A 13707-nucleotide genomic window follows, 5' to 3' on the forward strand; every position below is an offset into this window, starting at 1 on the left:
TTTACCGCTGGGGATGTACCTCAGTTATCAGACTGCCTATGTAGTAGCATGCATGAAGCCCTGGGTTCAGTCCTCAGCGCCACATAAACAGCAAATGGTGGTGCCTGCCTGTAATCCCAGCAATAAGGAGACTTGAGGATCAGAAGTTCAGTTTGGGGCTCAGAGATGGCTCAGAGGATATAGTGCTTACCATACAAGTGAGAGTATCTGAGGCTGTCAAGGGCTTCTCTGATCCTAGCCCAAGGCAAGAAAAGGAGGTGGAGACAGGAGGTTTACTCACAGCTTGCTGGCCAGCTAACTGGCAAATAGAGGAGGGAACAATGAGAGGCCCTGCCCTAAAAGAGATGGAAGTTGAGGTCTGACACCCAAAAATTTTCCTCTGACCTCCACATGCACACTGTGCCTGCCACTCATGTACCCTAATTCACACGCACATGCACATACATTCATACGCATACACACAAAACAATGACAAAAGCTCAAAGGCAAGTGTGATGGTATATGCCTTTGATCCCAGGTTGGGGTAGGAGAATTGTTCTGAGTTCAAGGCCAGCCCAAGGCTACAGAGTGAGTTCCAGGTCAGTCTGGGCTGGAGTAATAAGACCCTGCCTCAAAAAAAACCAAAAAACAAAAACAAAAACAAAAAAAACTCCAAAGAAAACTTTTTTTTTTTTTAAAGGAAGTTCAAGATTATTATTGCCTACCTAGCAAGCTCCATAGCAGCCTGGCATACATGAGTCCCTAGTACCCCCCTCCACCCCTGCCCCCGCCAAAAGAAAAAGATTCCTAAAGATAAATCCCCATAAATATCATGGAAGAGATTTTGGCTTTGTTAGAAAGTAAAGCTTTGTCAACAAATTCAAATATTCAAGTAGGAGGTAAGCTTTTTCTCTAATCCCTCCTGACAACACTTCATTGATTCTATGTTATCTTAGCTCTTGGAAAGTCTCCAAAGTTGCTGGTCTTCCCTAATTTCTCAAGTCTACAGTTACTAGCTGCGCTTTCTTTATCCTTCTTTGTGTTCATCTCTCTCTTCTATAGCTCATTCGAGAGCATGCCAATCTTTGCTTCTTCCCTCATTTCATGTGTAGCCTGAAATTTAAATTCCCATATTTAAATTACTTCTGAAAACTACCTCTTATAGGATGAACTACATACGTATTCAACTCTTAATTTTTATTTTTGAGAGAGAAAGAGAATGGGTGCATCAGGGCCTCCAGCTATTGCAAACAAATTGCAGATGCACAGGCCACCTTATGCATCTGGCTTACGTGGGTCCTGGAGAATTGAGCTTGCATCCTTTGGCTTTGTAGCAAGCGCCCTGACTGTTAAGCCACCTCTGCAACCCATGTTCAACTCTTCAAACAACCTACTGAGTACTTATGAACTGAACATAATTCGACAAAACAACATATTCCCTTTTAAAATTAACTTTACAAAAGGTGAGGATGTGAGCCTCAATCATGACACTGTGTTCAGGCGGAGTCTGGAATGGGCAGTGGAGTAACATCTTTTCTTAAACATGGCTCTGGAGTTGCTGAGTCCACACTGTGGGCCCTGTTCCCAACATGGCTTAAGTCATTAGCAGGAGAGAGAGGTGTGGAGGTACTGTTAGCGTCATTGGGCTAAGGGATAGTTTTCCTTTTCTGGAAAAATCACTCTCACCACTTTTATTGTTGTCCTTTGACTTTTCGGCAACATTTAAAGCATGATCTATGGTTTCTACAGCACTCATAAAATAGATCCCATCTCCTGGTTACATTGAATTTATTCTTCATATCTTAATAAGAAGTAGCCTGGGGGAATTTGATAACAGATTAGAGTTGTGGCCAAGTTTCCCATGACTTTTGGCTCAGAACAGACACTTCAACACAGTGAATGTTTAAGCCCTGAGCTTTTGAATGTTTGAAAAGTGTTGATGGCTCTATACTTGGTTAAGGTTGAATCACATCCCAGATCTGTCGTGAAATCTCTGCTTTTCCTTTTCACGCTGGTATTGGGGATTGAACCTAGTGCTCTGCCTATGCTAAACACAAAGTATGCTACTGAACTCAGCCAAGAAACATGTCACTTTCTGTTAAATGACATCAGGCCTCTATGTGGTGGGATCTGTAAAATAACATTAGGAAAAAATTAGTTAGAAGGAAGACACAGTAGAAAACACTTAGCTTTTTGTAAACTATATAATTGACAACATAAAACTGTTATTCTTGGTTGAATTGATGGGTGTGGGACTTTTTTTTTTTTTTTTTGAGACAGGGTTTCATGTATCTCAGGCTAGCCTTGAACTTACTGTTTAAGGAGCCAAGAATGACCTTGAACTCCTGATCCTCCTGCCTCTACCTCCTGAGTGCTGGGATTATAGTCCTGCACTACCACAGTTGGTTTATGTGGCACTGGGGATGGAACCCAGACCCTCATGCATGTTAGGTAAGCACTCTTCAGTGGGTAAAGTGCTTGCCTTATATAGCATGAGGACCTAGGTTCCATCTCCAGAATCCCCATACAAATCCTGGGCAAGGTGGCATATGCTCATCATCCTGGTGCTGGGGAGGCAGAGACCCTAGGGCTTGGCTGATTAGCCAGTCTAACCTAATTGGCGAATACCAGACCAGTGAGAGATGGTAGCATTCTTGAATAATACCCAAGGTTTTCCTTTGACCTCCACATGCATGTACACATGTGTACGGTCACACACCCTCACACACATGCATACATACACATAAGGAAAAAAGTTGTTTATGAAAATTCCATTGATATGGTATCGTTTCTGCTCAGAAGTCTCTGAAATAACCACACCCTGTGTCACTGGACATTATGTAGGTGTCAATGAAAGAGCAGCGGAGAGATACAGTTTTTACCAGCTGTGTTAAATTTTCTAGGCCCTTCATTAGAGCAAAAAAGTTACAGGATTCCAGTTAGGTGTGATAGGACAAGCTTTTAATCCCAGCACTTGGGAGACTGAAGTAGGAGGATCACTGTGAATTTGAGGCCAACCTGGATGGATCTTTTGTCCTAGTAATGAGAAGATAACTGCTCCACTTTGAATCTTGGAAAATGTTTAACATCATTTTTTTTTAAAAAGCTTAATTTTATTTGAGAGATAGAGAGAAATAGGTCATGCCAGAGTCTCTAGCCACGGCCAACAAACTCCATATGCATGTGCCATCTCGTGCATCTGGCTTACATGGATACTGAGGAATTGAACCTGGATCCTTAGGCTTCTCAGGCAATCACCTTAATTACTAAGCCATCTCTCCAGCTCAAACACTATTCTTATACAGTAAGTTCCAAAAACACTCAATGTATTCACTTCCTTCCCTTCTCCACATACATATGCACTAGTTCTTTTAAGTATCTTACTGGCTGAAGAGTAGACAACATAAAATAAATGTATTAAAAGAGAATTATAGCCACCTAGTTTTGTAGGCTTTTTTCTTTAAGCTTTTGCACATGTGTATGTTGTATACTAAGCACACTCCTCCTCACTCCTACCCTCTTTCCTCCTTCCCTTTGTTATTCCCCTTTGCTGCCTAGACAATTTCACTACTCCTTTAATATCCTATACATGTTTCATGTCACATATGGATACACATGTGATTTTACATAGTGTCAAAATCTAGGAACCACAATCGAGAGAAAAAAGTATTTGTTGTTCTGAGACTGGCTTAATTCACTTAATATGATTATCTCCAGTCACATTCATTTTCCAGCAAATGACATGACTTTGTTCTTTATGGCTGAAAAGCTTTGCATTGTGCATGTAACGCATTTTCCTTATCCATTCCTCTGATGGCCAGCTAGGCTGGCTCCATAGCTTGGCTGTTGCAAATAGTGCTACTGGAACCACTGGTGGATGGGCATGGGCATCCTGCAATATGTTCCCTTGGAGTCTTTTGGGTAAAGCCCCAGGAGTCTCAAGCCTGGGCATACCAAGACCTGCTCTATGCTGGGTTTTAATCTGCAGGCTCCTTCATGCATACGGAACTGTTGAGAATGCATCAGGGTTAGGAAAGCACTGATTCTCCATAGCCAATTTCCCCTTTTTTTCTTTGACCTCTACCGAGAGGCATGCTCATGCCTGTGGATGCTTACTTATGGTTTTGAAGTTTTTCTCTTTTCCTCTCACTCCTTTGACTTGGTACATGTAAGCCCTCTGGCTTGCATTGAAGTTTTTGAAACCTTAGGTATCTTTTGGACTCCACTCTGGAACACTGTGAGTGCTTGTGAGTGACGTGGCGAGGTGTAATCTGATTGGATTTGGTCGCTATGGACCACTTAAGCAGTAGCCCCAGCTGCAGATAACAGCCTGTCGGAGTGGAATGGACGATGAAACCTAGGTTCTTGACATGCCTTGGCGACAGTGTGCAAGTGGTAACACAAAAAACACAGATATATCCTGGAAGAGATAAGTGTGGGAAGAGGAACTGCCTTATCGTCCAAACAATTGAGCAGTGTGTGAGAGCAAAAGCAGGCAGCGGTCAGCATCTGTGGGGCTGCTCTGAAGTAGCTGGCGGGGGCCTCTAGGACGCCCTAGCAGAGTTGCCAATAGCAATGAGGAGGATACCCTACTTTACCTGAGAAGGGGCTGGGTGGCAATAACCAGGCATCCTTTGGAGAGTGTTGGGGCAGTGAATTTCTATGTATGTGTATGTATATGTGTGTGTGGTGTGCATGTTTGTAGGCCGGAGGTCCACATTAGGTGTCTTCCTCAGCCACCCTCCATATTTTTAAAAATTATTTTTAGTTATTTGAGAGTGAGAAAGTGAGAGAGAGAATGAGAATATGAATGGGCATGCCAGGGCTTCTAGCCACTGCAAATGAACTACAGACAAATGTGCCACCTTGTGCATCTGGCTTACATGGGTTCTGGGGAATCGAACCTGGGTCCTCTGGCTTTGCAGGCAAGTGCCTTAACCACTAAGCAATCCCTCCATCCCCATCTTATTTTTATAATGATTTTTAACAATATATATATATATTTATGTTTATATATATATTTTAAATTTTATTTATTTATTTATTTGAGAGCGACAGACACAGAGAGAAAGACAGATAGAGGGAGAGAGAGAGAATGGGCATGCCAGGGCTTCCAGCCTCTGCAAACGAACTCCAGACGTGTGCGCCCCCTTGTGCATCTGGCTAATGTGGGACCTGGGAAACCGAGCCTCGAACCGGGGTCCTTAGGCTTCACAGGCAAGCGCTTAACCGCTAAGCCATCTCTCCAGCCCTATATATATATATTTGTTTGCAAGGAGAGAGAGTTAGAGAGAAAATAGGCACTTTAGGGCTTCTAGCCACTGCAGACAAACTCCAGATGAGTGCATCACTTTGTGCATCTGGCTATACACAGGTACTGGGGAATGGAACCTGGGCTGTTAGGCTTTGCAGGCAAGTGCCTTCATTGCTGAGCCAGCTCTCCAACCTTTCCATCTTATTTTTAAAAAATATTTTATTTTTATTTATTTGAGAGAGGGAAAGGAGAGAGAGAGAGAAAGATAGGGAATGCCAGGGCTCCCAGCCACGGCAAACGAACTCCTGATGCATGTGCCGCTTTGTGCATCTGGCTTACGTGGGTCCTGGGGAATCAAACTGAGGTCCTTTGGCTTTGCAGGCAAGCGCCCTAACTGCTGTCATCTCTCCAGCCCCCTCCATCTTATTTTTGAGACACGGTTTCTCACGGAACCCAGAGCTAGACCTAGGCTAGACTAGTTAGCCAGCACCCACTAGGAATCCACCAGTCTCTGCCTCCTCAGTGGGGATTTTAGGCGTGAGCACTTTATCCACTGAGCCATCTCCCCAGCCATAGCACAGTGAATTTTTAGAAGCTCGATGTTTGGTGCTTTGGGAGAGTCTGAGCCTGGCTGCCTCTCTAAATTTCTTTGGAGCAGATCACTGCCTGCTGGTTTGATTCTGGATGGGCTGGGGCTTGCTTTGTGTGTCCAGTGCTCTCCTTCCTTAGTGATTCAATCCAGTGGATACTACAGGACATGTTCCTTTGGGCATGTCCAGCCTAGAGCCCAGGATAACTATGAATGTGACCCGACCAAAAGCAGCTTGTGGGAAGAAAGGATTTATTTTGGCTAACACACTCCAGGGTTAGCTCCATGATGGCAGGGAAAAATGTGGCATGAACAAAAGGTTGGACATCACCTTTTGGCTAACATCAGGTGGACAACAGCAGCAGGAGAGGGTGGCAAACACTGGCAGGGGGAAGCTGACAGTAACACACATAAGCCTGCTCCCATCAATACACTGCCTTCAGGAGGCTCCAGTTCCCAAATTGCCACCAGCTGGGGACCTAGCAGTCAGAGCACATGAGTTTATGGGGGACACCTGAATCAAACCACCACAGATGCTTAATCACAAACACGCTGAGGCTGTTTACACTCAACCACAACCACACATATACATGTGCACCATGTACATAGTATTTTAAACTTGATTAATGTTTCTGCTCCTCAACATCTTAAATGGGAAGGAGCCTCTCCCATTAGAGGCATTGGATCCCAGTGGCAGTCATCGCTGTGAGTCCTGGAAACTTGGTGAGAACAGAATAGGGTGTGTTCATCAGAAGCTGCACGTGAAGGAAGAGACCTGCCTAGAGTTCTGACCTCTCTAGACTCGCACTGTGCCCCAGGGTTGATGAGGTATACCCAGAACAGATGAGTGCTCCCCGTGTTATTGATCTCCATGTCAAAATACTGTAATGCAGGTCTATATGTACCCTCCTTTCTAGAAGCTGAGAGGAGTTATTGGAAAGATCTTAATACTCAGACTCTCAGGTAGAATGTCAAATGTGTCAGAGGAAAAGTGACAGAGGTTCAGGATGATATTCCTGGAAGACTTCGTGGAGGAAGTCATGTTGGGTCTGGGTCTTCTAGAATTTTCCAAAAGGCAGAGGTTGAAACTGAGGGAAGGAGAGTACTCCAGAGGCTGCTGCAGGGAGAGATTGGACATGGGCTCAGGCAGATGGCTTCTGAAAACCACCGGTACACAGGAGATTTGGGATTACCCCCCATGAGAAGCATAGAAGGAGCCGAGCTGTTACAGAACTCACGTTTTGGCCACAAGACAAGGATAAGTCACAGGTACTACCAATCTTATGCCCTTGGTTGCTAAGGAAACTTATCCTGGTACCATTCACAAAATAACAGGAGAAGAGGCGAAAAAGAATGTGACTAGTTAACCTAAAACTCTAACCCTTTGTAAGCTAGGTGCCCACGCACCATCTGAAGCACGTGGCCATCAGGTCACTGGACATGTTAGCGGCGAGGTGAGTTCAGAGGAGGGCTGGTAAGAGATGAGGAGGCACTTTCTGTAGAATCAGTATTTGGAAGACAAAATCAAAGAACTTGCCAAGGGAGAGAAGAGAATGCAAAGTCGCATTCGTTGGTAACTGCTCGACTTTTGGAAGAGAGACAGAAAATCTACGCAGTGAAAGTGACTCAAGAGAGGGTCAGGGCAGATGGCTCAGTGGATAAGACATTTGCTGTGCAAGTGTGAGGGCCCGGGTTGACGTTTGGTGGCGCTAGCCTGTTCTGTGTCGCTGGGGAGGCAGCGCCCAGACAGTCTAGCGGGCTTGCTGGTTTGGCTGAGTTGATGAGCTCTAGGTTCAGGTAGAGTCCTTGTCACAAATAAGATGGAGAGTGACTGAGGGAGACATGGATCCCTACCCTCACCTGTGTGTGCACATCCCCCCATATCCCCCCACATGCACCCACATACTACATAACACATACTACACACCAATACACATGCAATTATTATTTTCTATTATTTTTTTTTTTTGAGGCAGGGTCTCACTCTATAGCTCCAGGCTGGCCTCGAACTTACTGCGGTCTGCTTTCCCAGGGCTAGGATTCAAGGCATGCACTACCATACCTGCCCAAATTCTTAAGTTACTTGAGAGAAGGAGAGAAAGCCCTCAAGCATGAGAGAAGAGACAATGTGCATGCCAGGACCTCCTTCTGCTGCAAACAAACTGCAGATGCATGCATTTGGCTTAAGTGGATGCTGGAGAGTAGAAGCCGAGCCATCAGACTTTTCGTGCAATCACCTTTGACCACGGAGCCATCCCTCCATATTCCCCCGAGGGAAGGACACAGCGGTGTGTCTATCCTTCCACTACACGGAAGAAGAGACTGTTAATGAGACAGGCAGAGACACTAGCAAATGGGACCAGGGAAAGCCATTGGCTGTGGTGATTAGGTCTCTCTGACCTTGCCTTGGCAGGGTAGGGACAAAAGCCACATAGCAAGAGATTAAGAGTGATGAGGCATTATGAGGTGGAGGCAGTGAACAGAAACTGGTGGTGGTGGTAAGGGTTGTAGGTGGCCAAGGAAACAAAGAACTTCTCCATGAAGTGTTTTGCGTGGAGTAAGGCCTGGGTGCAGAGTACAGCTCCCCACAAGACCAAGAGATTGGAATAAAAGGAAGGCCAAGCCTTTGGCTGGCCCTGCTCGGGTTTGGCTGGACATGCTTGGGTTGGGCAATGTGATTTGAAGTGGAACTTTTGGCCCAAGTTTTGTGACTTTGCTCATGAGGGCTTGGCAGTGAAGGAGGAGAAAGTGAATGTTATGCTGTGTTTAGATGGGCAAGTAAGAAAGTATGAAATTACCGTGAGGGCTAAACTGGGATGAAGGGGTTTTCCACGTGGAGCACCCTGGAGGGCAGGAAGTTTTGTGAGGCCGGCGAGTTGGCACGGTTCCCCGGCAGCAAAAGCATCCCGAGGGCCCCAGCCAGGACTGCAGAGGAGGAGATGAGACTCAAAAATCGGCACACTCTGGGCATTTGTTTGCCGTGGCTAGAGGCCCAGGTGCTCCCATTTTCTCTCTCTCACGGAAACAATATTAAAAGAGGACCCTTTCTTTTAACGCAGTGCCGAATGAGCTCAAAGCACATCACTCTTCCATTCACTCACATCTCGAAGTAAAAGGGCAAAGAGGGCGGCTAAGGGCGGGGGGGGGGGCGTGAGAAGGGCAGGGGTGGGCGTGTGGCGTGGGGAGGAGAGGGGAGCACTTGCGCTCTTCATGTCCGTGCTCCCCGTGTGGCCCCTGCAGGAGCTCCTCCAGGCGAAACGGGACCTGCAGGAGCTGCTGATCGCCAAGGAGGAGCTGGAGGACCTGCTGCGGAAGCGCGAGCGCGAGCTGACGGCGCTCAAGGGCGCCCTGAAGGAGGAGGTCTCGGGCCACGACCGGGAGATGGACAAGCTGAAGGAGCAGTACGACGCCGAGCTGCGCGCCCTCCGGGACAGCGTGGAGGAAGCAACCAGGGTGAGTCGCCGCTGCGCACCGAGCCACGGGCGCGCGCGGACGGAGCGCGCGGGCCGGGGCTGCTGGCTGGATTTGCTCGCGCGGCCTTTTTGGGTCCGTTAACTCGGACGTCAGCCAGTGTACCGACTACAGGTAGGGGATCGCCGTGAGTTTGAGGACACCCCGAGACTCCACAGTGAATTCCAGGTTAGCCTGGGCTAGAGCAAGACCCTACCTCAAATAAATAAAAAAAATAAAAACAACAACAAATTGCTTTTTTGCAAGTGATGAGATTTCCTGGCCTTGAGCAAGCTTTAGCGTCTTGCAGCCTCTGGGGAGTGGAGAGCTGAGAGCTGTCTTCAAGGCCCAGGGCTCCGGGTGCGACTGGGCGGCTTTGCTCACGGGCAGAATTACAGCTGGGAGCCCTTCACCCTATCCTATCTGATTCTTTTGGTCTTTCTGTGGCCTTCTGCTAGACAGTGTGGTTCTTTTCTTGGCAGGGCTCAAGGGGGTTAATTGGGCCAATTGCCTGAACCATTTCAAGATAATTTTTTTTTTCCACTTAATTGAATTCTTGGCTCCTACAAATAGATTCTAAATTATGTTGAAATCCTTTGGTGCAGGGCTCATGTTGGTGTCAAAGAAGAGAAAAATATTTTAGATGAGAAAATACTTTGAAAATACTGTGCCATTTTTAGGGAAAGAGAAGACTTAGAGTGTAAAGATTTTAGTCTTTTTTGGGGGGGTTGAGGTAGGGTCTCACTTTAGCTCAGGCTGACTTGGAATTGACTCTGTATTCTCAGGGTGGCCTTGAACTCACAGGGATCCTCTTACCTCAGCCTCCTGAGTGCTGGGATTAAAGGTGTGTGCCACCACTTCAGCTAAGATTTCAGTCTTTGAAACATTAAAGGTAAAGGAGGGGCTGCGGAGATGGTTGAATGGGTGCAGTGCTTCCGGGCAAGTGTGAGGATCTCACTTTGGATCTGTAGCACTCAGGTAAATGCTGGGTGAGTGTGGTGGCCTGCCCATGATCCCAGTGCTCAGAAGGCAAAGATTCTTCCCCAACCCTGGGGCCAGCTGGCTAGCAAGATTAGCTGAATCAGTGAGTTCTGGGTTCAGTTGAGACCCTGTCTCAAGAAATAGGGTGGAGAGCAATTGAGGAAGACACCTGATTTCAACCGCTGGCCGACACACACACGTTGTCACATATGAACATGCATACATATACACACGCACATACCATATACACATCCACAGAAAAAATGCTGAAGGAAGAATTATTTTTAAAAAGTTTTTTTCTTTCTTTTTGACAACTTTCATAATTATAGACAATTAATCCATGGTAATTCCCACCCCCCTCACTTTCCCCTTCACAACTCCACTCTCCATAATATCTCTTCCCTGTCTCAGTCTCTTTTACTTTGATGTATCATCTTTTCCTCCTACTATGAAGGTCTTGTGTAGGCAGTGTCAGGCACTATGAGGTCATGAATATCCAGGCCCTTTTGTGTATGGAAGAGCACATTGTAAGGAGTCCTACCCTTCCTTTGGCTCTTCCATTCTTTTTAAAGAGAAAGCTTTTATTTATGTATGTATTTATTTGAGAGAGTCAGAGAAAGAAGCAAAGAGAAAGAGAGAGAGAGAGAGAGAGAGAGAGAGGGAGGGAGGGAGGGAGAGAGAATGAGAATATGGGCATGCCAGGGCTTCCAGCCACTTCAGATGAACTCCAAATACATGCACCATCTTGTGCATCTTGCTTATGTGGGTCCTGGGGAATTGAACCGAGATCCATTGGCATTGCAGACAAATGCCTTAACTGCTAAGCCATCTCTCTAGCCCTCTTATATTCTTAAGAATTATTTTTTAATTAATTTGCAAGCAGAGAGAGAGAGAGAGAAAGAGGAAGGGAGGGTCAGGGCTTCTTGTGGCTGTAGACATAGTCCAGATGCATACAGTACTTTCCTTCTGGCTTTATGTGGGTACTGGAGAATTGAACCTGAGATGGTAGGCTTTGCAAGCATGTGCCTTGAACTGCTGAGCCATTTCCCCCTTCCCCCTGCACCCAGAAAGAATTCTTGACACTGTTCATTCTGCAATGATTGCAGGGCAGCCTGGCCCTCTCCCCTAAGCCCCATAACGAGTCACTGATTTTTCAATTATGTCACGCTAATTCCAAATGACAAGAAGTGAAAGACAGGTTTGTTTGTTATAACAACAGAAAGCCTGGGAAAGACTGTGTGGGTCACTATCACTTTGAGACACTTTAAAAAAAGAAGACTTCCCTCTTGTTGATTTACTTATCTTTGCTTTTTTGTTTATTTTGAGATTTGATTAAATGAAGGGGAGGCAAGCAGAACCATTGAATTGCAATTGTGTTGAGAGGAAATGCCTCCCCCCCCCCCCCCGAGGTAGGGTCTCACTCTAGCCCAGGCTGACCTAGAATTCACTATGTAGTCTCAGGCTGGCCTCAAACTGATGGTGATCCTCCTACCTCTGCCTCCCCAGTGCTGGGATTAAAGGCGTGCACCACCACACCCTGCAGAAGTGTCTGGCTTTTGACTCTCATTTCTTTTCTGTGAACTGCCCGGTGCCCTTGCTGTTGGCCTTCTGTTGCTTGGCTGCGTACATCTCCGTAGGCTCCCAGGAGAGGGCTTCACCTTTGGACTCATCATTTCTTCATCACTCTTAGAACCTGCAACAAAGCGGGAGTTACGGTATATTCTGGGTGGCCCACTTAGGGGTGTTTGGGCCTATGTTTGTATTGGACTATAAGAATTACCGTACCCGTGCCACATGTAGAATGGAAGATAGTTAATTGTAAGCTTCTGGGTCTTCCACTGGCAAAGATTTGTAAGCAGGGAAGACAAGCATGGTGGGCGGAAGAGGAATTGTGGAAATGGGGTCCCCAGTGGGCACTGAAGCTGTCGCATCGAGACCCCCTTGGGAAGTCTGTTGTGTGTGGTTTCACAATTTTGCCATTCCAATTCAAGAGAGTAGCCATGCAGACTCAAAGCAATCTGGATAGATGGAGGGAAGGAAGGAAATGAGGAAGGAAAGGGAAGATGGATGGATAAGTTAGTGGACATGTTATCGCTGGCAGAGAATGTAGGGAACAGTAGGAAGGTAACACAATGGGCCTTCCCTCTGTACTCACACTCTGCCCCAGGTCCTGTTCAATACTGACCTTGGCATCCTTCCCTTTAAAACTCTTCCCACAAGCCTAGCCCCACACAAGTCACCAGTGCATTGTCTTGCAGTGGGAGACAAACCCCTTCCCAGCTGGGGCTTGAGTCTCTGCTGCTCTCCAATGGTGGTGCAGGAGTTCTAGAGAATTCTATCCCTCTGTTCATTTCTGTGCCTTGCTAGTGAGTTTATATACAGTTCTTAAAAATTTTTAATTTTTATGTGGGGGAGGGGAACTGACGGGTCAGGACCTTAGCCACTACAATCGAAATCCAGATGTGTGTGTGTGTGCCCCCTTATGCCCATGTGCAACCTTTTGCATGCTTACGTCACCATGCGCCTGGCTCACGTGGGACCTGGAGAGTAGAACATGAGTTCTTATGTTTTTCAGGCAAGTGCTTTAACCACTAAGCCATGTCTCCAGCCCTTATATAAATTTTTTTAAATTTAATTTTATTTATTAGAGAGACACAAGAGGGGGGGGGAAGGGAGAGAGGGGTAGATAGAATGGGTGTGCCAGGGCCTCTAGGCACTACAAATGAACTCCAGACACATGCACCACCTTGTGCATCTGGCTTGTGTGGGTCCTAGGGAATCAAACCTGGATTCTTAGCCTTCATAGGTGAGTGCCTTAACTGTTGAGCTGTCTCTCCAGCCCTCTGTGCAGTTTCTTAAAGAGTATTATGAGTGTATTTTTATTCTTTGGAAACTTTTGCTTCTGAAGGCGGCTGCTGAACAAATGTGACAGAACCAATTTTTAATGGGAAAAATGTCAACTTGGTTGATGTCTTTTTGCTATGTTATTCATAGGATGGTATTACAGAATAGATTTTAAGGGCATTAAGCCTTTGGAGGAGAGGTATTAAATAGTTTTTGAAAAAATCTGATAAATTGTTTCTTGAATTTGTTCACTAGCATTTAGCCTTTCCTCTGCCCCAGGGGAAGGACTCATCCTACACTGACTAAAAGCTGACATTTCTATAAGGAATTGAATTACGTTAAGAAGTTCATTTCCTTGCGAGGTCTTAGGAGACAGTCCAACCTCCTTTCATCAGTTTTGCTAACTTTTGCCTCAGTCTGGAGCCAAAACCCTCTTTTAAAAAATGCTATTTTGTCATTGTCAAGTCACAGGCACCTCATCTAGCCCGAGTTTGGGCACAAAAGCCTTATATTACTGAAACATTCAGAGAAAACTGTCAAATTATATTAAGAACCTTTTACTGGTATTCCAAACAGATATTTCATGCTGGTTTCTCATAGACCCACACCT

General features: G+C 46.0%; 1 protein-coding gene across 1 annotated transcript in view; it reads left to right on the forward strand.

Annotated features, from left to right (window-relative positions):
* Cgnl1 (cingulin like 1) overlaps window positions 1–13707 on the forward strand; it is a 165283-nt gene that overhangs the window by 74969 nt on the left and 76607 nt on the right. The window contains exon 8 of the mRNA XM_004662497.2: window positions 9063–9275. Within this exon, the coding sequence (XP_004662554.2) occupies window positions 9063–9275 (213 nt within the window). The remainder of the gene's footprint in view (window positions 1–9062; window positions 9276–13707) is intronic.

Source organism: Jaculus jaculus, chromosome 10 (assembly GCF_020740685.1).
Source record: "Jaculus jaculus isolate mJacJac1 chromosome 10, mJacJac1.mat.Y.cur, whole genome shotgun sequence".
Lineage (NCBI taxonomy): Eukaryota > Metazoa > Chordata > Mammalia > Rodentia > Dipodidae > Jaculus > Jaculus jaculus.